The sequence below is a fragment of the Toxorhynchites rutilus genome, chromosome 3 (genome assembly GCF_029784135.1).
Source record: "Toxorhynchites rutilus septentrionalis strain SRP chromosome 3, ASM2978413v1, whole genome shotgun sequence".
NCBI lineage: Eukaryota > Metazoa > Arthropoda > Insecta > Diptera > Culicidae > Toxorhynchites > Toxorhynchites rutilus.
In genome coordinates this window covers 48,175,476-48,202,874 of record NC_073746.1, presented here as the reverse complement: position 1 = coordinate 48,202,874, position 27,399 = coordinate 48,175,476, and the positions used below count along the sequence as shown (strand labels likewise).

Genomic DNA, 27,399 nt, shown 5'->3' with positions numbered 1-27,399 from the left:
GAAGTAAGTGCTATGCGTGATTTGCATGGCTTGTCACAATAACCCGCAAATGGATAATAACTAAAACACGTGCCCTTCAGATGATAGACCTATTAGATGAGACGAGATGGAGTGGCCAAAAAAAATGTATACTTTCAGGTTCACATCCGCCGCACTGTAGGGCGGTCGATAATTCAAAAGAGATAGGAATGAAGGATTCTTTATTGTACTATGAACTTTCGTCAGTTTCAGCCAAACAGGCAGAAGAGAAACATCGTTTTGCCGGTGTAAAAAGAAATAACCAAACGGGCTCTGTTTATGATTTATTATGCAAATTGGTTCGAGCTACCAAGCCAAACACATTAAACAGCTACGAAAGGGTCGAAACAGTTGCAAAGTTCAAAATATCAATATCAAAAGAAACGTAACGTTTTGGGATGTCAGCCATGCGTGCGATTTTTCATGGATTGACAGCGGCACACTATTTTTATGCAAAATTCTACGATCTCTACGTAATCGGCGAATATCCGAAAGAAATCAAAGAGTTGTTCGGAGGAATTTCCAGTAATGAAAAATATCAGTTACCCTTGAAAGGAAGGCTAGTTTTCCTGACGTATTGGAATTTGGTGAGTAGTTCGCAATAACTTCGATTAACAGCGTGATAAACAAAGAATATTATCTTACCTTACTTCGTAACCAAGCAAAAGGTGTGAGACTCAATAGTGACATGTGAGGAATTGCTATTAAATAATGAAACCGACGATGCTACGGATGATGTATGCATGCTACAACAGACCTTTTAGAATGCACCTCCACAATTTCCGTCACTTCTGCGAAATTTTGTTTCATCGAAAATATGTGTAGCTTTTAGTGAAAGTTCATAAGTGACATATACAAAACATGCTTGAAGAACTGATGTTTATGAATTGAGGCATAGACTTACACCATTGCAATCTAGCTGATAATCACAATGAAGGAGCTGGACGAGAAGTCATTGAAGATGCTACGTCCCGGGTCAACAAGTCATATGTTCTGTTCAATATTAGGGGGCAACTCATTCTGCACTGTTTGTTAAAAGGCATGTTACAGCAACACAATGTTAAATCATCCGTCTTATTCGCTGTATTATGCGTCTCGCATCTTCTGTCTGATAAAGTGAAATCTACATTAAATTAAACGAAACTTGAGTACCCTGAAACTGTGATACATAACAAATTTGCATTAAGGCAGGAACAGAGGGTATATTCATACGAAATTAAAATGAAATAAAAGTCTCTGTATTTAATAGTCATACTCAGCATGCATTCGGCAAACGCGATGCTTTATGGTGTTTATGACAAAGGCAAAAATTGATTGTAAGATTTTGAAATTTTTAGGATTAAAAGTTTATAAATGTAATTGTATTAAAAAAAAATTGTATTAAAAACTTTCGCACATATTTGCTCTCAACTTACTGAGTACTTTGAAATGCAGCGATCGATTCAACAATTTTTGATTAACGTGCCACCTTTTTCACACGACTGAGAAAAACGCGACTCGTTTAACTTTGCAAGTGATGGGTGTAAATATAGGTGCAAATGCAGAAACATTTGACTTCTGTTATTTGTTCCCAATATGAATAAAGTACTGTTTGTCATAAAACTGCAATGCGGTTCGTATCAAATATCTACATAAAATTATGGCAAATTATTTTGGATCACGTTACACCCATGCCAGTAGACGTATATGTACTAACATTGTCTCTCAGCTCTTTGCTTCCATGTGCACGAGACCTTGACCCACATAGTCAAGGTCTCGTGCACATGGAATTTCTTCATTTTTTCATTGTTTCTTACGTAGCTTTAGACGAATACATAAACACAAAAAGATCGAATGGTATTCATGAGCATAGAATGGGAAAACGAAACGATAGGCAATATCGGAATTTTCTACAATTATCTAACATAAACTCAGTCAATCCTAATAAAGATGTTTAATATACACAAAACTTACCTGACAATAAGATGTGATAAAAATAAAAACTTTATCATACATGAAATCAAAGATTTTATGTAGTCTAAATATACTACATAAAATATTTGATTTCATGCATAATAATGTATTTATTCATATCCGCGAAATTGTTATGGAAAACTACAAACTCCTTGACCAAATTAACTGTCATCAACGTAATAAGTCTTCGAGGAACGTTTGTCCATATTGATATATTGAAGCCGCATCGACAACAAAAAGAGTGGCCAGGGCTTTTCAAGCGGAACCCCGTCGCACAACCGGAAGAGGTCCGCTAAGAAGTAACTGGAGAAGCAATCTGCACTAGTCTATTTTGAGAGAATCCGAATGCGATTTCTCCGATGAAAAGAAAGTCTATCTGAATGGTATTTCATCAAACTGGAGGTAGGGGAAATGGGAGTAAGAGAAGGGAGAGTTGAGAATAACTTCAATTGTAAACATGAATGCAGTTTCTTTCTCATGTTTTCGAAGTAATCGGCCAAATGTTTTTTATGTTTTTACTGAAATCAAAGTAGACCAAAAAGTAGAACATTTTTTCTATGCGGGTAATATGAACAAATAGTAGGGGTGATATGGACAGGTTTGCAACATACGAAGCCTAGAAGTTTATCGCTCGTGGAAGGAATAATTTTATTCAACCAAGGTCTGAACTCATCACGAATGTCCGTTAAATGATGAAAAAATCAAATTAATTCATCTAGAAGTGATATTGCTATTAAGTAGTATGAACGGACAGACCCTCAACTATTTTGGTTTGGTTCCAGACAGCTTCTAGACAGTCCACCATTGGAGATTTGATTTCTGTTTATAGATGCAGGGCATTCCTTAGCAATAGAATAAACAGACATCAGACGACATTGTTCCTAATTCCGTTAATTAGTGTTCCAAATTCAAATAATCAAATTGCTATGACAATGAATCGTTTTAAATAGTAGATTTGACAATGTTTTATATTATATATTATATATAATATAATATATAATATCAAAGATACACAAATTTCTACATAACTCGAGAACTAATCAAGCTAATTGAGCCAAATTTGGGATGTGAGGGTTTTTGGGTACGAGAAATGTTTCTACGATGGTATGACACTCCTCCCTACTCTCGAATGGAGAGGAGGTCCCATAAAAATGATACACATATTTCAACCAAACATGACTATTGAAAATTGAAATTCGGAAAGTTCAATTCGCATATGTTCTACAATTTCATAGTGACAAGCGATGTTAGTCCATTTGATGTTTGCGCTAACGAAATTGTTTGCGCTAACGAAGTGGAAATGGATTTTAATGTGATAAAACACACTCCGATATCTTCTTCTATCTATATAAATAAAAAAGGATCGCCAAATGTGTTGATAAGAGCAAAACTCGAGAAAGGAATTGTCCGATTTAGGGCTGTCTTTATTCTATCATATTTTCTGTATCAAACATTTATTCCAAATAACCTAATAACCTAATAACCTAATAACATGTTTCTCATGTTATTTGCAAGTGCTTGAAAAATCTTGAAGGAGAATGGTGTCTGAAAATAATCTGATATTATAATGACGGGTTTTGGTAGAAGTACCAGGAATTTTATAGTTAAAGATAATTTTAAAGGGTAGATTAGAAGATCAATCAATGAACAGTTCTGCAATTGAACTCATGTCTACTTTATAAATATGATTATTCGAACAAAATTTAACGTAGCTAGGTAGACGAGGGGAATAAAGGGTGTGTCACATCAAATTGCATCACGGAAAAAACGCTGTAGAAATTCACCCAGTAGACCGATCCTTTTGAAAATTTTAGACAGTAAAATAAAAACTATTAAACAACTTTTGGCATTTTATTTTTATTCATACTTCGAGCCCAAACCCGTATGCTCGCACCTTCCTCTTTACCCCGTCCATAAGGTTCTGTACAACGTCAGGTTGTAGTTTTTTTTGAACAGAAATCCATTTTATCTTGAAGTCCGCCTCCGATTTGACAACTTTTGGGTTCTTCCGGAAGGCCTGCTTCATAATCGCCCAATATTTCTCTATTGGGCGAAGCTCCGGCGCGTTGGGCGGGTTCATTTCCTTTGGCACGAAGGTGACCCCGTTGGCTTCGTACCACTCCAACACGTCCTTTGAATAGTGGCACGAAGCGAGATCCGGCCAGAAGATGGTCGGGCCCTCGTGCTGCTTCAATAGTGGTAGTAAGCGCTTCTGTAGGCACTCCTTAAGGTAAACCTGCCCGTGCCGGTCATCACGAAGGGGGCGCTCCGCTTTCCGCAAGAGCAGATCGCTTGCCACACCATGTACTTTTTGGCAAACTTGGATAGTTTCTGCTTGCGAATCTCCTCCGGAACGCTGAATTTGTCCTCTGCGGAGAAGAACAACAGGCCCGGCAGCTGACGAAAGTCCGCTTTGACGTAGGTTTCGTCGTCCATTACCAGGCAATCCATTACCAGCATTTCGGTGTACAGCTTCCGGGCTCGCGTCTTCCCCACCATGTTTTGCCTTTCGTCGCGGTTAGGAGCCTTCTGAACCTTGTATGTACGCAGGCCCTCCCGCTGCTTGGTCCGCTGGACGAATGAACTTGTGACACACCCTTTATGGCTTGTTCCATACAACTAGTTCCGATTAACCGAAGGTGATTTATATATTTATAAATTCCAAATTTAAATGAATACATTGGTTTAATATTTAAACATACCTTCTTTTTCTTATTATTAAATGGCCCTAACGTTCCTAGAGGACCGTCTCAACGTAGTTTTACTTGCATCATTTTTATTAATACTTAGTTAAGATTTCTATGCCAAATAACACTCCTTGGATGCATTCTGAGTGGCATGCTCTAGAATACGCGTGACCACAATGCAAGTCGGAGAAAATTCCTTTGACGAAACATTAACCCTGACCCGTTCTGGTCGGGGGAATTCGTGGATCCTTTGCGACAACCTCGAGCGAAAACAATCGAGGCCAAGAAACCAAGTGATAATTCATCTGTTTCTGCCTACACCCAAACTAGCGTTGCTAGAAAGCATTTCATTTTCGGCAGAAACAATGTCTTTTCATGCCTTGTAGCGTCAAATGAGCAAATAATGTCATCTGTCCCCCAACGCTCTAAAATGTTTGTATGTATGGAAGCAGACATCTCTTTCTTTTTCGTCTATTTTGGGATTGCACCCAAAAAAAAAAGTCCAAACGATGTCAACGGGGATCGAACCAAGGCCGGCGCAAGGCTTTCATGTATGGTTTTGAAGATAATCACCCATATTCCAGAACCCGTTCGGATTTGATACATACAAATGGTGTATTAGATTTTTTAATTTTTTTTTACCAAATGTTTCAAAATTGCATGAAACGTCGGGTTCTTTTGTCATTTCGAAAATATGGACATGGATACTAAATAAAAATTTAAGTTTATGTAGTCGATGGATTTTGGAGGTCTTCTAATAAACCTTAAAAATTATCGAACAAAAAGACTTGACTAAAATCACCTAGAACGGCTTGTAATTTTTCTCATTTTTTCATGTCTAAAATAGCTTCCGGCATTCGAAATGACAGATTCGGATTAAGTTTTAAAATCTGCTCTGATGATTCGTCCATGCTTTTGCAAACGTGATTAGTGGGCATCTGCTAAAAAAAAGAAGAACGAAATAATCAAACTGTTTTCAAAACAAATATGCGTAAGAGTATTCCTTCTGTTCTCTCATTGTCCAGCAGACCGGACAGCGGAGACTGTTGATATGATCATTGTTGTGTTCTTTATAGCACAACTGGCCGATGTTTTTTTCCTTGTTGCAAGCAGACCTTCCCAAATAGCAGAGGTTGCATGATGATTGTTGCGTGGTTGTAGTTATTCTATAATAACACAAACATGGTCAATTGAAGGCATGAGTTTTGAACTCACGATCGATCACTTAATAAGCGAACGCGCAACCAATGTGGCTACGAAAACCCCCAGCAGTTGCAGTTACACCTAAGTTTTTCGTTTATTCGATTGTCGATTAATTGTGGGGTCATTTTTAAATATTCGATTCATTCGAATAATTGTCTTTCAGTATTCGATTAATCGAGCGAATATTTATTTCTTGTAATTAAAAAGAACAGACATTAATAATAAAAAAATATGATGTCATAATTTCAAAAGTTACATTAAATATAATTTTGAAATAAACATGGTGCAGAATAATGGTTTTTGAATGAAATGGTACTTCAGTATATTGATAAATTTACCATTTCATGATTTTTTGAGGACGATTGAAAAAAGAGCACACCATGAAAATAATGCACAATATTTTTATTGCACCAACATAATTTTATTTCTGTTCAAAATTACCTGTTCTTCGCCCACCTTCTTCAAGTCCGCATTTTACTCCTGCAGATCCTGAATTCTTCTTGCCAGTTTCCTCCACCACCAGGGAATCATTTTTATGCTTCAACCGTAAATGGCATATTAGGCGTCGTGCACAAATTACGTAACGCGATAAGGGGGGCGAGGGGGGTCGAGGTTGCGTTACTTTCTGTGTATTAGAGATAGGAAATTGCGTTACGTAGGGGGGGAGGGGGTCCAAAATACGGATTTTTAGCGTTACGTAATTTGTGCACGACGCCTTAGATGAATTTCGACGAAGCACCTTGACGGTTAAACAAGTTTTGCACTATATTTTTTGAAAGAATGGTTCCCTTTTTTATTAATCGCGATTACTTTGATAATTATTCGATGTATTCATATTTTGATTTTTCATTATTCGATACAAAATTACTTGATTAAAATTACAGATATTCGATTATTTGAATTAATCGAACGATTAACCGACGTCTCTAGTTACACCATGGAAAAAGTTTGGAGAGCAAAAGCTCTAACACAGTTCAGTTCTGTGGAGACGCACGGTGGAACTTTTTTTTTGAAACGGAAAATATTTGTACATTTACCCCATCGCGTTGTTCGAATTGGCACTCATAAACTCCGCTCTTTCAAGCTTATTTTCCACGATTCCCTCACTCACTGCACGACCGAACGCGCGTGTGCTCTTCATTGCTACTAGCTGGTTGCGAGCACCGAGATTTTCGCCTCTTTCTCCTGTGGGAGCTGTTTTGCTATCGTTGTGAAGTTCGTGACACGGAAATATGGAATAACCACTCTGTAAACTCTCATTGTCTCTTCGTGAGCGGAAGAAAGAAGTTGTGAAGTCCTTGTTATTTTAGAATAAGTGAGAGGTTACTCAATTTGTCAGTCATCGACTGGAGCTATTCTGCGGCGTATCCCTGTTTTTTTCTATGCCGCTGATACCGCTGACAAATATCAATATTTATTGCATCGCTGTGAATTAGTGACTGATCATACTAGTTCCATTGAACCCATAACATTCTTCGTGGTGGTTTGTGTAGTGAAGTCCAATCTGAAGACGGAGCATATGGTTTATAAGGCAACTAGATCGTTATGATGAGCGTTTGCGTATGAGTTCATGTACATTTCCCTAGAGTATACAACCTTAATATCCTTTCCCTCCTCGATTGGTTGTCAGGGAGCAGTTAGAAAGTGAAAATTTGCACCGAACAGTAGTTTATTTTGTGCTTCCGCAACAATGTCTAGTGTTCAGCTATACAAATCGCGTACCTTCGTACTGGTGACCGGAATAAATCGCCACAGTAAACAACTGCAACAGAAACAACCGCTTAGAAAAAGTGTAGTAGGCTAGAAATATTTGGCGCGGGAAAAACATCATGTGCCTCACATTTCTATTATAAATTTATTCTCTTGTTCTCGTTTTTCGAAATTTATTCTGAGGACAATGTAATGGGGACGAAGTCCCCATTTGGCGAGGATAAGGAATCGAGGCGGCCCATGCCGCCAAGATGACGCAATCCGAGTCCACCGCCGACCCGCCGTCGGAAGCGGCGGTGTCTCGCACGCAAACCTGGGATCCACTGATTGCCCGGTTAGTTTGAAACATAGGATACGATCCTTTAGCAATGTCCGACCGAGCTCTAGCGAGCGTCGGACGGTATACGTCTGCCCGGGGCGTTACGTTTGCCTGGGGCGATACGTTTGCCCGGTTAATTCTTGTTTTGAAATACAATACCGCGCCACAATATTTATAGCCTACTACACATTTTATAAGCGGTGGTTTCTGTTGCAGTCGTTTTCTGTGGCGATTTATTCCGGGAACCCTTCGTACTAATATGGCATCTGATTGCAGTCAGCCAATATTACTATGCAATCTACTTCGATAGATATTTCGTCAAAATTCCAGAGGATCTAAACATCCCCAAGATGATGCATCCGAGCGCATACGGTGGACGTTCCAAATTTCTGACTTACTGGTGTCTGGTAAGTATCACCATTTATACTAATGGATGATATAAAAAACATGCGTTTGGTGAATTTCCTCGTTGTTGCCAGCTGTCTGATATTATTCCTGATTTATACATTTACCTCTTACGGAAGAAACACATTATAAATCGATGCGCATTCAACAATTTTTTCTTTGAAGGCCACAAAGAATATTTTCGTTTCATAATAATTAACATAAACAGAACCAAATTTATAATGATAGCTCTTTCTTCCAATGCAGAGCAGTAGAATGTGAAATCATTGTGATATTTCTTTGCCCACAAAGAATACTTACACGCTGTTTGATTTAGTCTACGAAACTCGTGCGGTTCGAATTTATTCCGTCTGATTGAAGACAATTTTTTAATGACGTGATGTTAAAAACAGTTGATTTTAAAAATACCACTACAGGCGGCAAAGATGTGAATTCACTGAATTATAAATAAATATGAGTTTTATTAAAGAATATTACAATTGCAATGCAATTTATACCGAAATTTATTTTGACAATACAACATTCATTGCCGTTCATCATGATCAAACAGAATCATATCTACATGATTTCATAATTCGCCCGACGATGTAATAATCGTTTCATGTTCCGAACCAGACCGAACAGCTACACCCTTATGCCCATAACAACAGGATTATAGAGCCACGTCAATATTTGATATCCATTTTCAAAGGCTTCCCTGGTTCGACCTTTGTTGCACTGTGGCGTGCGTAAATTGAAGCACGTTTCCTTGAAGTGGAATAATCCTGCCGTTAGGGGTAGAGCATGGAAGAGTGTATATTCATGGCATTGACCCAATTCAGGACTGTTGTTGTCGCTGCACCTATTATTTGTCTCAATTAAACATTCAAGCTCGTCTACTGTAAACTGAAGTTTATGTCTTTTTATGTTGGAGAATAATTTTTATTTTCGAATGAAATAAAAACAAACTATCATCATTTGTTATCACTTCGTAACCCGTCAAGAATCTGTAATTTGTTCTAATAATCTGAACAAAAACTGTAGGGTTTGTACATTTTCAACATAGTCTAAATGGTAAACCGTCCTACACAAATAGTTAAATGTATTTGAGGTTGGTATGGTTGAGTTTCTGAATGTTTCGATATACGATTCAACAACACGCCAGGCTTTTTTTTGAACTTGGATCGTCACACCTATTCCGTGTTAATTCACGTATAGGCACCAGGCATCCTACCGCCGAAATGAAATTAAAGTAATTTCCCCCTACTGTTGCGCAATGTCAAAATATATGCATGGTATAAAAATATGTATATATTCTCAACAGGATACAGTAAAACTCCGATTATCCGCAAGCGATTATCCGCGACAGCGAGTTCCATAGTAAATCTAAAGGCCTTCCCGGAATTTGTCAGTGAGTGGTAGGCTCATGTTCTTTTTTTGGTCAAGGCTTTCACATTATCTGACCACTAGTGTATACGACCTTAAAGATGGATAGTTTAATGATAACATAGATTTAATTGTTTTTTTTTTTCGTGTATGCACCTCATTTTCAGTCCTTTATTGCATTATCCGCGATTTTCGTTATACGTGATAACCTTGCCAGACTTTTCCGCGGATAATCGAGGTTCTACTGTACTATATGTCAAGCTAAATGGTACGATGAAAAAAACACATTCGTGTTTTGTTTGTAAATGGCAATTTCCTTCTTCTTCTCGGATGGCACTAACGTTTCCAGTGGAACTTTTGCCTTCTCCACGTAGGTATTACTTGCGTCATTTTTATTAGTAGTACTTGGTAGAGATTGCTATGCCTAATAACACGCCTTTTAATGTATTCAAGAGTGACATGCTCTAGAATACGCGTGAACTCAGTGCAAGTCGGAAGAAATTTCTTTGACGAAAAATCCCCTGGCCAGAACAGGAATCGAGCCTGAACACCTGGCACGATAATGTGTGACGCTAACCACTCGGCCACGGGAGCAAAAATGGTAATTTTAAGTGGTTGTTTTTTATTGTGGAACAAAATGCATTAATTTTTCTAAAAAAAAATGGCTGCTCATTACACCGCATGCAACAACCTTTGTCACAATCTTCTTTCGTCTTACGACGTATCCGTCGTAACGTATTATGACTTCTTTCGTCTTTCGACGTATCTATAAATGATCAAAACTGAGCGTCACCACCAAGGAAAATAAGAAGGTTTTTTTTCTCAAAGAGCACGAATGTTGATAAAAAATCGATGATTTGTAAACGTTTTTTTTTTTTGTACTAAATTTATTTTCAAATGGCTCAGCAACATTATGTAACAATGAGCCGTGTTTAAGAATAGGGAAAAGCATCTGTGAGTAGAACAATGCCAATGTTCTTTCTCAAAAAGGCATAAAAACCCTATTATCATTTCGAAAAAAGTTACAATATAGATAAAGACAAAATTCACAATAAGATAATATTATAGACTTCTTATTTAAGCTTCTTGTTGCAGAGATGACCAACTCCTTGGAACTAGTTATATCCTTGGATTTGTAAACGTTGCTCGGGTGCAATTTTTTCCATAATTAACACTAAATCTACCACGAGGGGTCAATGACCCATTTTAATACACTACTTTTCTTAAAACATACTTCGAATGTATTTTTCAGTGTTTACTCCTCTCGTGTTATTTTTTTCACTGAGAAATATATGTAATCTGCCCTAACTACCCCAACGGGTCAGTTGACCCATTCATATGATATCAGAATGATTTGTATGTGTGGTTCTGATACAAAAACATTGTGTTACACATTTTTGCTATTGTTTCATATATTTAGTTGCATTTGTGAGTGAATGATTAGAATTAATTGTTGACTATCCAAGAGAGCTAACAGTAACCATTCCAAGCTACAATGCTATTTTGCGTTTTAAAAATTGTAATTTCATTATTTTCTTAATAATTGTTATCCCAAAATGTCGAAATATACAGGAGAAATATGGTATGCCGCGTTTCTCATCAAAACTATATAAATCGAGTAATTGGTCACTAACCATCCATAAGGGGTCACTTGACCCGTTGTGGTAGGAATAGGTATACATGAAACATCGGTAGGTTTAGTGTTAATAACAGTACCAACTGAGTTTTTTTAATTATACACACATCCCGATTCACACGTCAGCTGTCATAAGCAAGTGTTTTGATGAACCTTTGCAAAAATCACTCTTTAATAGGGAGTGTTCCCAAAGCGTGCAAGTTAGGCTTCGTGCACAAATTACGTAATTGCGTGGATTCGAGGTCGCGTTACTTGCTATTTAACACAATGTATTAAAAAAGGGACTTATTTTGAATTGCGAAGAAAAAAAATCCTAAAAATCCTACGTAATTAAAATAATTCGATGCCCTTATCAGTTGATTTGCAGCAACCATGGTCAAATATGCACCGTTTTGTTGTATAATTTGTTGCCATTTTAAAGGTAGCTTCATAATGCCTCTCCCATAGAAGTTGGATTCAAAAAGAAGCTCGACGTTTGGGTGCCTCACTAATTAAAACCAAAATATGTCCATCTGCTACGCCATGGAATCGGCACCAAACGGAATGAAATCAGCTCATTTATTAAACGAATGGTGAGTGAGAATGAGAAATCTGTGACACAGGACAATGTGCAAAAACGATCGTGACTAAAGCGTAGTGAAGCAACACAAACCATGACCAAAGCAAGACTAACGGCCAGGAAGGTTTTACTGTGTATTTGGTAAGATTTGGAAGAAATAATTTTTTATGAGTTGCTTCCGTATGGCCAAACAGTGAATTCAGATCTCTACTGTCAACAACTGGACCGTTTGAAGTTAGTGATTAGTCAGAAACGGCAAGAATTGGCCAACAGAAGAAGTGCTGTGTTCCATCAGGACAACGCAAGACCACACACGTCTGTGGTGACTGGACCAAATGACCCAAATCAAACAATCCGTAGCATCTTATATAATGTTTTCGAATTCACAAAAAAAATAATGGAATTCTTTTTCTTCAAATTAATATATTCCTCACACCAAGTTCTTGAAGAAGATGATGATTAACGAGAAGGAAATTTCCAAGTCGCAGAGCTTGCGATGAACAGTGAAATATACAATACAATACGAAAGCATGCCGGACGTTACCGCCTTAATCAAGAAGTATCACGTGAAAAAGAATGTGGTCGTCTTTCCGGACCTCGCCTTGGTCATGCTAACTACTGGAGGAGATGGACGGCTAAAGATAAATGTTATACCGGAGACCGCCAATCCAACGTCACCAGCAGTGATTGATAGAAAATTTATTGACGAATCTCAACCGTAGAATGTTTTCCAATAATTTCGTGGCCGAAACAGAGAAGCGCTGATCGTCAAGGCCACGAAAGAGCTGAAGAACATGTCGACAGTCATCTTTCTATCGCCCATAGCTAAAGTAAAGGCCGTATTGCTGTCCACCTTAATAAACGTAGGATTTTAGGAAAATTTGGTTAGTTGAATTTTGTTTCGTAATATTTTTGATCGTCATCCGAAATTAATTAATTTAAAATTCAAAATCCACCAATCGGAGTCCTAGTGCATAAGAGATCCTTAGTTTGGATGACATGAAAAGCTATATAGATACAAAATCGTCTTACTCTGTATAAGTGTGTATACTGCCCTCACAGTACCAAGCTTGAAATAATACTATGAAACGTAGTATGTTATGAAAAAGTTGCAAATTGATATGTGAATCTTCCAATTGCGTTCAATATATTAGGTATATGAAGTATGACTTTACGCATCCATAATATTTGACGAATATCGTACTCCAGGTCATGTGGGTAGATCCAAAAGAGTTGTCAAACAGAATCCAATTGAAATGTCAAAAAAAGATCCAATAATCAGGAGGGGAAAAAGTGTTCCTTTCCCTATGGTAATCCACTACATAGAGAAAGTATTGTTATTCAAGGCAAAACTAATTGAATTAATAAAAATGAACAAACTAATTTTTTTCATCAATTAATGCTAGCGTTTCAAATCATAAGGCCGAGGACATAGTGAACGCGATGCGACGCTGGCGCGGGCCCGTTTACAGGAAAGTTGTTTTGTTCACGAATGTGGAAATCCCAGACCAGACCTGTCATAGTAAACGCGATGCGATTCGGATTTCAATGCGGTGAAACTGTTCGTGGAGTGTTTTACTGCGTGTGAACGCCAGCTGTCAAGTGTTTGCCAAATGATTTTCATAAATATTTTCATACTCAAACTTATCGAATGAAAATAAAAATTAAGTTATAAAATATATATTTACGTTCTGCTCGATAGATCATAGATCATAGATAGATCATATAACTATTCAAATTTACATAACATGTGACATGTGACAGCATGGGGAAAAAGGCGCAAGATTCTTTTTCAAGCAAAATGTACTTTTGAAATAAATCTGATTGACTCCGTATGACATAGCTCGTACTGTTGGCATTATGTAGAATTCGTCAACACATGCATTTGAGAGCCGTGTACCTCAGCTTCAGAACGTAGTATAGTTCATTTGAATGAGTATTTTATTGCATTATATTTTAAGCTAGTACAACTGATAGCCGTCGTTTGCTTGTTGAAGGATACAACGAACATACTCTATCGGGAAGCAACTGTTAGAAGTGGTTTCAACGATTCAGAAGCAATTCTTATCTGTATAGTAAAGAACATGTAAGGCCACCGAAAAAAAGTCAAGACACACAATTGGAAGCACGTACCATCTAAAACTATAACTGGTGAGTGACACCGACTATAATTAATACGTTTTAATAAAACTCTGATAGAAAAACGACCGGATATGAGAGAAAAGACACGATCGTTTTACAATATAACAACGCTAGACCCCATATTCATGGATCTGCCTAAAATTATGTAGAAAAAGCGTTCTGCATCATCTGTTATAATCCGCCTGTATTGCTTCCTCGGATTTCTGTTTGTTCCGGTCCATGCTGAAGTCTTTTCTGGAGAGCGGTTCCAATCTTATAAAGAAATAAAAAAAACTGCTTGATATCGGGATCGCTTCAGACAACAAGACTTCTTCCAGTGTGCAATGTGCAATTCTTGTATTGCCCGGAAGATGAGTCAGAGTTGTGACTTTCGATGAAGCAATTTTTGAATAAAGTAGCAGTAATTTTTGTGTTTGCCCTTTATAATTCAAAAGAATCATTCCTAACTGCATACCAAATATTAGGTTGGGTAAAGACTGCCTATGATTGCATAGGAGACGTCATCGACAACACCATTAATCGAATTTGTAAAGGCAATCTGCAATGTTGGTAATTTTAGCAACATGATTTACCGATATCACGATCGATCGTATAAAGATGGTGGAGTGACTTACTCCAACGGTATGAGTAAATGCTGATCTGATTGTTTCATTATCTACTTGAAGGTTCAAATGCAAAAATTTAGGTAATTATGACATTAAAAAGCACAATTGCAGCGTTTCAATTCTTCAAAAATTTCTTATATTCATCTATTAGAAAACTCTTAGTAATAAGACACTATCGTGACATACCTGTTTGGACTCTACAAAGAATGTGATTCAAATGTAGATTTAGCTTATAGCACATAATACTGACAATTGTTGATATTCGAACGATGTATGAAAACTGTATGGAACTACGTCTGTTATGCGGACAAACAGTGATTTTTTGGAAACGATTTTTTTCAAAATTTCTCAAATGTTTTCGAACAAAAAATGTTTGTTTGCATGTTGAGCAAACATAAAGGGTGTGTCACATCAAATTGCATCACGGAAAAAACGCTGTAGAAATTTAATTTTTAGGAATTATATCTTCAGCTTTCGCTTATAATCAGATAAGAGTGTATAGATCACGTTGGCCATGCTTCACTGTCAATTTTTCGTAAATTTGGAAAAATGTCGTCGAACGAAAAAGAGCGTCGTGAATTAATCTTGCGCACTCATTTCGAGAATCCGGAGTTGTCACATCGGGACATCGGTAAGATGCTGGGAATCGTCCAATCCACGGTCAGCAGAGTACTAAAATGATACTTCGAGAACCTAATCATCGACCGGAAGGTGAAGAACGGCAAAAATGGATGCTCCGTCAGTGAAAAAGATCACAAGCGCGTAGTTAAGCAGTTTAGACGTGATCCGAGAAGTTCGGTCCGGGATGTCGCCAATAAGCTGAATTTGTCAAGTTCATTCGTCCAGCGGACCAAGCAGCGGGAGGGCCTGCGTATATACAAGGTTCAGAAGGCTCCTAACCGCGACGAAAGGCAAAACATGGTGGGGAAGACGCGAGCCCGGAAGCTGTACACCGAAATGCTGACGAAGCCGCATTGCCTGGTAATGGACGACGAAACCTACGTCAAAACGGACTTTCGTCAGCTGCCGGGCCTGTTGTTCTTCTCCGCAGAGGACAAATTCAGCGTTTCGGAGGAGATTCGCAAGCAGAAACTATCCAAGTTTGCCAAAAAGTACATGGTGTGGCAAGCGATCTGCTCTTGCGGAAAGCGGAGCGCCCCCTTCGTGATGACCGGCACGGTAAACGGGCAGGTTTACCTTAATGAGTGCCTACAGAAGCGCTTACTACCACTATTGAAGCAGCACGAGGACCCGACCATCTTCTGGCCGGATCTCGCTTCGTGCCACTATTCAAAGGACGTGTTGGAGTGGTACGAAGCCAACGAGGTCACCTTCGTGCCAAAGGAAATGAACCCGCCCAACGCGCCGGAGCTTCGCCCAATAGAGAAATATTGGGCGATTATGAAGCAGGCCCTCCGGAAGAACCCAAAAGTTGTCAAATCGGAGGCGGACTTCGAGAGAAAATGGATTTCTGTTCAAAAAAAAACTACAACCTGACGTTGTACAGAACCTTATGGACGGGGTAAAGAGGAAGGTGCGAGCATACGGGCTTGGGCTCGATGTATGAATAAAAATAAAATGCCAAAAGCTGTTCAATAGTTTTTATTTTACTGTCTAAAATTTTCAAAAGGATCGGTCTACTGGGCGAATTTCTACAGCGTTTTTTCCGTGATGCAATTTGATGTGACACACCCTTCACTACATTGTGTAGAATGCAAAACAGTGAAAAGGTCGATTTTGTTCATTTTGTCGTTTACGTCTCTTGTATAAACATGGGCAGAAAAGTAATCCATTATTTTTGGGTGAAATTCAAAACTATTTTTTATATGCTTCGGATTGTCCGATTTGGGTCAAATATGTATCGTTTTGTTGGAAAATTTGTTGCCATTCTAAAGATAGCTTCATTGTGTCTCTATCATAGAAATATAGAGAGAAAATTATATTGGTTCTTATTGGTGAAAAATTCAAGCAATTTACAGTCTTCTTTTGATCCCCATTTCTTATCACACCGGAAATTTTGCAATGCAAGAAAAAGGTGGTAATTGCTTGGTAACAGGTCCGGAACATATGGTGGATGCATGAAAACATCCCAATCAAGCTCTCGGAATTGTGTAGTCTTGCGTTGTCCTGATGGGACAAAACACCTCCTCTGTTGGCCAATTCTGGACCTTTCTGGTCAATCGCTAGCTTCAAACCGCTTTGTTGACAGTAGAGATCTAAATTTTACTTTAGTGCACTAAAAAAAATTATTAAAAAGTTATTTGAAAAAAAAAGTTTTTTTTTTTAATAAATTAAATTGCACGTATTTTACTGTTGCAGTATCGGCGCCATAAACACCATTCACAATTTCAGCGGCCTGGCTTGCATTTTCGCCTTTTTAAAAGAAAAAGTGTAAAATGTGCCGAATTTTCTCTTTGTTGACCTCCATCAACAACACCCAGGTGCACCTCCATCATTAACACCCTGTAACTTACAACTGAATGGAACAAACAAATTGGCGATCTAACGCAAAACGTAAACGATCGGTGAGACATCTGGATTTTGTTTTTGAACTAAGATAACCTAAAACACAAAAACAAATCACGTATTGGCGGTCTAACGTACCCATCTACACTTAGGCGGCGCTGCGGTGGAAGTGATGATGGTTTTAAATTTTGCAATGTGAGTTTATGGAAGGTTTGTAGTTCTTTCCATAAATCACAATGTTATAGTAATAAAAGATTATATAACATGTTATTTTCCTGCCTCTTTCAGTAGTGAAAACTGTATAAATGTTGGCAATGGTTGAATCAAAAAAGGAAATTCGAGAGCACAATCATAAATAAGTTGAAATATTCATGGTTCCTGCATGTGAGAACTACCTTGGAAAGTCCGGAAGTCAAATATACGTGATCTGTTTTTGAGTTTTAGGTTAAGGCCCATTTATACGTTGCTAGTAGCTGACTTGACAATGAGCAGCTACTGACCCGGTGGACTCGCTTGACAATTGGTTGACTCGCCTTGTCCGTTCACACAGTGTGAGCTGCTGGCGAGAAACTAGATACTACGGCACGGGTTTACCAGGGATGCCAGGCGACTTTTCAAATGTCCATCAAATAGTCAGAAACAGCAATCAGGTCCGAATTTGTCAAATGATTGGTCCAAAATCGACTTCTTTATTGGCAGTTTTCATCTTAGGTTTTCAGTTGAATGTATCATCACACAATTTTATAGCAAAACAAACGCTGATCGTGTTTAAAAATACATACTTTGTGCTGAATTTCTTTGAACTGAAGGTACTATCCGAAAAAGCAGAAAGAGAAAAGGATTCGGGCCAGGAATTAGATGCAAAGAAAAGGAGCAACAAATACAATATTGAAGGAACTCTACGATGAGGATCCCCGAGATTACAGAGCAGTGTTGGTAATAACACCTGAACAAGTGAAAAAACTGTTGGATTTAATTGCTCCACGAATACAACGCCAAGATACAGTCATGAGGGATGCTGTACCTGCAAGAGTTAAATTAGAAATGACATTGATGTGCCTTTGTTTTGGAATATCGTTGGGATTGTTGTCGATATTTTTTAGAATCTCGAAAACATCCATAGCTCAGATAATTCCGAAAGGATGTGATGTTATAAATGGTAGTCTAAAAGATTTTTTTTTTTAATTTTATTTATTTTGTGAAATGAAAATGATAGTCGATTTGCAGGTGCAATAGATACGCTTCAAAAATTTTAATAATGAATGAAAATGTACTTTTTTAAATCGAATATGTATTCTGTTTCTTAGAACAATACTTTTTTTTGTAAGTTGTGATCTGATAATGATTCTATATTAGAGATTCTCAAGAAAACTATCTCAAAAAGAAAGCGTGCCCCGCCAGCGTGCAAAACGAAATAACAATTATTTCGTTTAGAAACTATGAGGGTTTTATTTGTTTTTCCAATAATTTTCAAGTCTATAAATATCTTCACATATTTTCAAATATCTTAAAAATAGAGACATTTCATTACATTTGGCATCACTGATTCGAACGCTAAATTCTGTTTTTGACGTTGTGAAGCATGCAAGTGCGAGTAAATTCAAAAAACTTTGAAGTAGCTCGCACGCCGGATCACACATGACAATAACTGGCATGATGTGTTCACACGGTGTGAGTAGCTGCACTGCAGTAACTGACTAGACCGACTCGTATGCTTACTCGCACCGTCTGAACCCGGCTTTACATTATCATCATTTTCTTAGTTCGAAAACAAAATCCAGATGTCTCACCGATCGTTTACGTTTTGCGTTAGATCGCCAATATTTCACTTCCGGTATTTCGAAGGTAATTCTCACATGAAGGAAACAGGCAACTTGTTATATATGAAATTGCGCAGAATTAAATTTATTACAAACTAATTGCAATCAAATAATTCTTTATGACTATAACATTGTGATTTATGGAAAGAACTACAAGCATAAACTCACATTGCAAAATTTCAAACCATCATCACTTTCACCGCAGCGCCGCCTAGGTGTAGATTTGTACGTTAGAACGCCAATAACAGCAAAAGAATTTTTTTAGTGTGAAATGGCACCTTTACAACGACAAACCTGAAATTGTATGATCGATATCAAGATGTGTGGACTAAAGGTGTGACCGTGTCGCCAATAAGTGCGCGAGGGGAAACGGTATAAGTATACAGAGGACTGTGGTAAGTGATTTGACTGCAAATAGAGACATCTAAATTTTTCATTTATTCGATTGTCGATTAATCGTTAGTGGGGTCATTTTTAAATATTCGATTCCTTCGAATATTTGTCTTTCAGTATTCGATTAATCGAGCGAATATTTATTTCTTGTAATCAAAAAGAAGAGACATTTATAATAAAAAAAGATGTTTTTGAATGAAATGGTATTTCAGTATATTGGTAAATTTATTATTAGCAACCCACTCGCGGCCAGGGTTGCTAATAATATTTTTCAAAAAACTGGAAAAAACTGGCTCTTAAAGAAACTGGAATAAAACTGGACCATAAAACCGTTTTATTTTAAAAATATCGGTTTTAAAATGATTTTTTTATTCATTCCAATTATTGAGAAATATAATTTCCTTCGAAGCGTTGTGTAGTATTTATATGTAGTTCATAAATCGGCGAAATTAACAATTGATTAATCATATTATACGAGTAGATGACGTAGATGACAAAATGACGTTTCCCGCTACTCGAACATTACTGTGAAACAATATTTGAGGATCTTTTCTTCTAGAATCTCTAGAAAATGCGGTTTTTGGGTAAAACTTTCAAAATATCGTATTGATTGCTTCATGTCCATCATGTCCTTCATGTCATGTCATGTCCAGATTAATTGAGGTGCATGGGGTCACGGAATTCAACTTCAATCTTCTGTTCTTTTTCTTCTAACACGAATATTGATTTCTGTAGTGTTCCCTTTGCCCAAACTCGTTGCTATCTTTTTCTTACTCACGAACAACGTAGAGTAAGAGAAATCAATCTTCGTTTTGTCATTTTTGCGTGTTAGGTTACAGCTCCCATTCGTTAACATTTGAAAGCGGTTTTATTAGGTCCCATAATATTGTTCCAACACTAAAAAATCCCATTCAACAACAAAACTACACTACTTTATATGCTTTTCCTCTTTATCCAAAATATGCATCAATTAGAAGAGTTTGTATGACCATGAGAAACTAATATCAAATTGATGTAAACGGAAACAAGATTACTTGGGTTTTATGTTCATATCAATTAAAGTGAATGGAGCACATTGGCTCTATGATCTTCTGAACTTTAGAATGATTTGGAAGACCTAAAAAATTTGATGATTATATAAACTCAAAGGCAGCATAGCACACGGACTCTATGAACCTATTTGGGTGAAATTTTTCGCTATGAACATTGCCAGTCATGATTGGAATTGTAGTTCAATTGTTCTGAACTTCAGAATGTTTTGGAGGACCTAGACTATCTGATATTCATATAAATTCAAAGGCAGCGTAGCACGCACTATGCGCTAACCATATTGAATTCGGAAGTGTAATGCTTGTTTAAGAATGAGCGATTTTTTCAGGTGCGAAATTGGGTCTTGCGAAATGTTTTCGCTAAAGTCATTCACATTGAATTACGAAATCATGCGAATCTGTCAAACTATCGTGCTTACGACGAAAACAAATTATACGAGATTGGTGAAACAAATTCATATTAGTCACAAATGTGAATTTAAGTATATCTCAAACTCGATACAATTCAATGTTAGGATATTAAGTAGTGTATAAATAAAAACTCGAAAAAAAAATTAATTATCCTGCAACAGCATTGCTTACATCGTTCCTTCGATGTGAAGCTGAGCAAATTTTTTGAATCTTCCCAGCAAACATTAAATCGCATAACAAGCGTATATATAACATCATACGCCCTAAAATTTGGTTGGCATATAAAGCGCCTAACTGGCATATGCATGCAAAAGTGGAGGCCATATACATACATGGCAAATGCTTACGGAATATGCAACTTTGACCGGATATAATAGCGATTATGTTGAAATTGAATTGCGATCTAATATGAATATATTCATGAATTGTCAAAGCACCAAATACAACTTTTGCCATACTCATATACGATTTATTACAGACATAAAAAAAACAAATGGCGCAAAATATTTTCGTGAAATGTTTATTATAGCCTCACGAATTGCCATTTTTATATATGAGTATTCATGTTTGTAAAAATAATAATAGTTTGATTGACTTGTGTTGGGAGTGGAATATGAATGTTTAAAATGGCACAGATTGATGTTTGGTGAAAACTGCTCCGATGTGGGTTCGAACTCCGGACGTCTGGATTATCATCCAGCAGCTATCTCGCGCGTCTATCTGTTGCTATCTGAATTTAATTCAACAGCGGTTAAAAGTGCATCAGCATTTCATTGACATTTCAATATGGTGTATTATGTTCTTTATTAGGATCTAATATGATTTACTGTTTCATGATTTTCTTCAGCATGCAACACGATTTACTGAATCGATTTAAATTATACGCTTATACGACACACAACCTGCATCAGCGTAATATACGCATATGATGCGGATTAAATATATTTTACGATATTGTACATCATAAAATTGATATTTATTATACCGAATTGCGACTTAATTTGATAATAGTTTTTAAAATCGAGTTTTTACATTTAATGCGATTTCAAATATACATGATACATACTTTGATTGATATTATATGCGATTATGATTTATTCGGATTGCTTGTAAGACTTGGCACGTGCAAAATTATACGATTTAATGTTTGCTGGGTTGTTGCACCTATCTTGATTGTCTTGATTTATTGATTGGCTACTGTCAAAGCAACGCGAATTCTATTTTTTTCGTAGCAAAAGCTTGGTACGTTCTAACTTTTTTCGCTCTTTCACAAGTGATCCCGCGCTTCATTCTGATTGGTTGGCGAAAAAAAGTTCGCAAACATTTGAGTAAATTTGTCTTCATTGGTTGGAAGCTTAAGCGAGAGTAAAATAACACTGAGTTGAAAAAAAAGTCAATCAAAAGGAAATACACATTGGATTTATCGAACGATGAATGTCAAAAAACAAAATTGGTCAAGGGATAAGAAGGGTGAGTAAGGGATATTATTTATACATTGTGAGTTACCTTAAATACCTTAAATGAGTAAAACTGTAGCACACATATAAAAAACTGGATATTTTGAAAAAAACTGGAAAATTTTTGGATTTAACGGTTTGACTGGATCGAGAGAAAAAATTGGAAGAATCCAGATTAAACTGGAACATTGGCAACGCTACTCGTGGCACAGAATAAAGGGGAAAGAATAGAATTGGATAGCAAAGCATTTCACTCAAGGGTATTACTAAAACGTCAAATCCCTCATATGCCAGTGTTCACATTTGGTGCGGTTCACATTTTGGTTCTGTCAATTACTGTTGTTTACAACTCGGTCCGGTTATATAGTCGAATAGTGGCTTACTCCATGTTAAATGTGAACACCTCCATGTGAAACCGAAATATGAAAATCGCTCATGCAGTTAGAAATAAAGCAGCGCATTTTTCTTTATTTTTACTGTCTCCGTGATTTCAACGATTTCAATCCTCGCAAATGATATGTTGGTAAACAAATGACGCCGTATTGATTTTGATTTTGGGTAGCCTATATTCAATTGATGTCTAAACCCTGATTTCACTTCGATCGTTAACCTGCAACAGCCTTAATACAGCTCTGCACTATATGCTGTCAAACAGGTTACAGCATAATATGAAGACGTCATCGATTTTTTGTTGCTGTATCATATATTCCACTGCTCGGTATCTAGTTGATAGAGTTGATACGCTTTTTGCTCCGGTCTGTTTACCATATCTTATCGGGAAGTTTTCCTTCCCTGAGAAAAAAAGGCAACGAAAAAACTGCTAACTAATGGTAGCCTCATTCTACAATTAATCTGTTGGATCAGTTTGCCACTATCAACGCCAAAGGTCGAATTGGAATTCAACTGTTCTCGGCAGTAGTGTTGTAAACAGTGCAGTGAACGGTTCGTCCTGTAGAAATCTCTACAGAATGGCAAAATCGAAAACTAATGACGGGTACAACCGGGGAATCTATTCCGCACTCCGAAAATTGATGCATTTCATTGCGGCCGTACAGTTCTCCTATTCTGTGTACTACAATCACATATACGTGCATTTTCCACCGGAATTGAGAGTCCCCGGAAGTGAATTTGGTGGGAAGCTGAAATATCTCACCGTTTGGGATGCGGTAAGTTATAACAGAAATTCGAAAGAATCTTTCATCATCCCAGAGGCCTGCCGCAATGCCACGCCTGCTAATTGGCGGATGGAGGTCGATTTTTACCCAACGGAACATCAGCGTAACATTAGGTTACCAATATTTTCCGCTCACAGTAGCGTGTAAATTGCTGAACTTGCTATGAGTGCGTAATAATGTTTATTATATGGCATTTTTTACTTATCGTAAATGTTAGTATAAAAAAGTAAATTGGAGAAAATTGACGTACCGTTGTTGTTTCGTTGAGAGAGAATCGGCCCTAATGAGTTGCATAATCACGAGCGCCGAAGAAAACACAAACAAACCCCTTCAATGCCGATGAATAGATTTGATATATTTCCTTCGATACCATATGATGCTATATTTAGTGAAATTCTTCGAAGGCTTAATAAAAAATATTTTCTCATTTATTCCTTACAGATTCTCCAAGCTATATATTTCACCATTTGCTTGATAAACGATTTTGTTGGCACTAACGAAGTTGCACCGCGCAGAATTCCCGCTATTAGGAAACTCAAGGATTACATGTTAGCTGCTTTTGCCTTCCCGGTAGCGTTGAACGTAGGTGTTACCTTCTGGACACTGATGGCAATTGACCGTGAACTGGTCTTCCCGAAAGCTTTGGATGCTGTCTTTCCAGGGTAAGAATAATTCTGCGATGTGATAAGTAAAATTTTTATGAATGGTTCGATTCCCAAACTTTCAGATGGTTAAATCACGTGATGCACACGAACATTGTGATTTTCATGGTCCTAGAAATCTGCACCAGTTTTCGACAGTTCCCCTCTCGTAAAGCAGGGCTCACCGGCCTAGGTGTATTTATGGCAAGCTATCTGGTGTGGTTGCACATTATCCGGCACTTTGGAGGAATCTGGGTGTACCCTGTTTTGGACGTGTTGAATCTGCCACAACGTGTCGTGTTTTTCGCTGTTAGCCTGATTTTTTCCGTTGGGCTGTATCTTTTCGGAGAATTCTTCAATAATCTAATTTGGACCAAAGAGCTCAAACAACTCAAAACTGTTGGTGCTAGTAAGAGATCAGAATAAACATTGTCTTATACTTATCTCGGGTATACTTATTGCATTGGTGCATGAAACCAGACAGAAAACAGCGTACATAGGCATCCATGTCTGCTTTCGTTCTAGTTTAGTGTATTTGTTTTTCCAACTGACACTTTGCAAAACCAAAATAACCGATATACACTAAGCGGGTGTCCATTATTGACTCAGTGCTAGAAATTTAACTCATCATATGAATGAATTCAATCCCAGCATCTGTGATTTGTACTGACCAATAAAAGCATGAGAAAGTATTACGCATTGTACACAACAATCGTGAAATGACGAAATTCTCATTCTTTGTTTAGAAAATGGTAATTTGTAATTAACGTCGGATTAGTTCCTCGATGAACATGATATTCCCCGGCGATGCCGATGCTTTATAAATAAGCACTAGAGTTGACGTTAACGTGCTACTACGAGATGATCCATCACGTGTTTGCGGCGAAAACGTTTTAGGATTACATTTACTATCTGTTTCAGCATGTTCTTGTTCCAATGTGTAACTAAATCTATAGCAAAACTATTATATTATAACAAATAGAACGATAAATGACCAAGATTTAGTGGTATAATGCGTATTTTTAGAGTCGGATTATCGATGCACATTCATCAATCAGCATGGGTTGAATAAAATAAACTATTAATGCTTTGGGAAGTACGAGACTCCATCGAAACGCCAGATTCATCCCATATTTTCCACAAACGATTTTTTTCATATACACAATTGCCAGATTAGAATGAGTAAAATTTAGATGTGCATTTTAATCTAGAGATGTGATACAAATAATATTCACAGAAACCAAGTAGAAAACCAGTTTATTCGCGGTAACAGTTTTAGATGTTAATTTTATTTGTGTAGCTACAAAAAAACGATGAACTTGGATTCAGGTTGGATGGCTCGAAAACGTTCGACGTATACAATAGTTTTTTACTAGAATCGTAAGCCATACAATTTGAGTTATTGAAATTGCACTCCACCATCCAGTCTAAATAAAATGTAGTTGGTTTTTTTTCGGTGTAAAGGAGTCAATACGAACACTATATTTCGAAAATATTAAAAATTTCAGACCCTGGTGTACACTGTCGAATTCAAATACAAAGAAGTGTAAAAGTGTGTTTTTTTTTATTCAGAAATTCCATTCTCAACAGCCAACGCAGTGCGGAAGTCAAGCCATGAGCGCTCATTTTTATACCAAAATTGTGAATCGAAATTATCTTTTAGAATAACATTTGTACATAATGCACTTTGATTCCATAAACGATTGTTGAAATTCGTCAATAACACTTGATAATACTGGCGATATTTTTCGTTGTGGGTGAGTTATGTGCTGTATGCATAATTAATTACAACGGAACCAAGTACTCAAGCATCCGTCTACAACCATCCCTTATGTTCTCTTGCTCAATTTTAGTCCACCAGAAAGATGATCAGTTTTACACGTAACGATTCTCGTCTCGGCATAACGTCGAATCGCCCGAGAGAAGACGATCCCTGAGTGATCCGGAATCCACATGATAATGGTATCAGAATACAAAAAAAAATGCTTTAGGTGTCTCGATCTGTCCTATTCCAGTCGATTGGTGCAAAGATGGGACGACTCGTTGTGCAAGTTGCTACGATGGATGCAGCTTCCACTTCTGCCGATATTTTACACACGTCCAGAAGGCACTAACAGGTAAGGAAACACCGATCCCGACTCTACCTAGCATGAGTAAACCATCCGAATAACGAAGATTGTTATCGGGCTACCTGATCTTCAGCAGATCCTCAACGGTTTTCTGGATAACTGGATCGAGCCAGCCTTGCAGTGTTTTTAACTGTTCTGCCAGTTTTTATTTTAGTTTGGTTCCAGTCCCTAGCTCCAACCTGGATTCCATCTCATTCTTTGATTTAAAGAGGCTTTAAACATTTCGGTTTATTCGCCTCTAAACACTCTGGACACTAGAGGGAGCTCCTCACAAATAGTTTCGTAGAGGAGGCGGTTTGCCTCAACAAAGCGGAAACCCTTCGGATTTTGACCTACTGTTCTGTTAACGAAGCCAACCGATCGGTGGCAGACTGCTTCCTTGCAGACTTTTGTTCTCAAGTCTAAAAGGTCTTTTCGATGGTAGAATTCTCTCTTGCTCTGCTCTCATGTAACAATTCTGCTCCGGGATCGGATAGAATTAAGTTCAACTTGCTGAAAAACCTCCCTGATGTGGCGAAACATCGCTTGTTGAATTTATTCAATCGGTTTCTGGAGAATAATATTGTTCCAGATGATTGGAGACAAGTACGAGTTATAGCTATTCAAAAACCCGCGTCCGACTTCAATTCGTACCGCCCAATAGCAATGCTGTCTTGTATACGGAAATTGTTGGAGAAAATGATCTTGTTTCGCCTTGATCGATGGGTTGAAACGAATGGCCTACTCTCAGATACACAATATGGGTTCCGCAGGGGCAAGGGGACGAATGATTGTCTTGCGTTGCTTTCTTCAGAAATTCAAATGGCTTACGCCGAAAAAAAACAAATGGCTTCAGTATTCTTGGACATAAAGGGGGCCTTCGATTCTGTTTCAATAGAGGTTTTGTCGGACAAATTACACTCTCGGGGTCTGCCGCCTCTATTGAATAATATGTTATATAACTTGCTTTGTGAGAAACATTTGAACTTTTCTCACGGAGATTCGGCAGTAAGTCGGGTCTCTTACATGGGCCTCCCCCAGGGCTCATGTTTAAGCCCCCTTTTGTACAACTTCTATGTAAGCGACATCGACAATTGCCTTACACAAAATTGCAGCCTAAGACAACTTGCAGATGATGGAGTGGTGTCTGTCGTAGGACCAAACGAATCCGACCTGCAAGGACCCTTACAAGATACTTTGAACAATTTTTCAACCTGGGCCATTGGGCTAGGGATCGAATTCTCCACGGAGAAAACAGAGATGGTGGTTTTTTCTAG

The 27,399-nt window shown here is 37.6% G+C and overlaps 1 protein-coding gene across 9 annotated transcripts; it reads left to right on the top strand.

Annotated features, from left to right (window-relative positions):
• Positions 1-235: 235 nt before the first annotated feature.
• LOC129776893 (androgen-induced gene 1 protein-like) lies at positions 236-25,566 on the top strand. 9 transcript variants are annotated; one of them, XM_055782819.1, is made up of 4 exons: positions 7,036-7,592; positions 8,147-8,297; positions 23,815-24,035; positions 24,101-25,566. In XM_055782819.1, exons 1-4 carry the CDS (start codon positions 7,552-7,554, stop codon positions 24,438-24,440), a joined length of 753 nt encoding a protein of 250 aa, XP_055638794.1. In that variant the 5' UTR covers positions 7,036-7,551; the 3' UTR covers positions 24,441-25,566. The 9 variants fall into 9 exon arrangements, with proteins under 9 accessions (XP_055638795.1, XP_055638794.1, XP_055638796.1 ...); XM_055782821.1 differs by having other exon boundaries at positions 7,038-7,433; positions 8,167-8,297; XM_055782826.1 differs by having other exon boundaries at positions 7,043-7,392; positions 8,201-8,297.
• Positions 25,567-27,399: the final 1,833 nt, after the last annotated feature.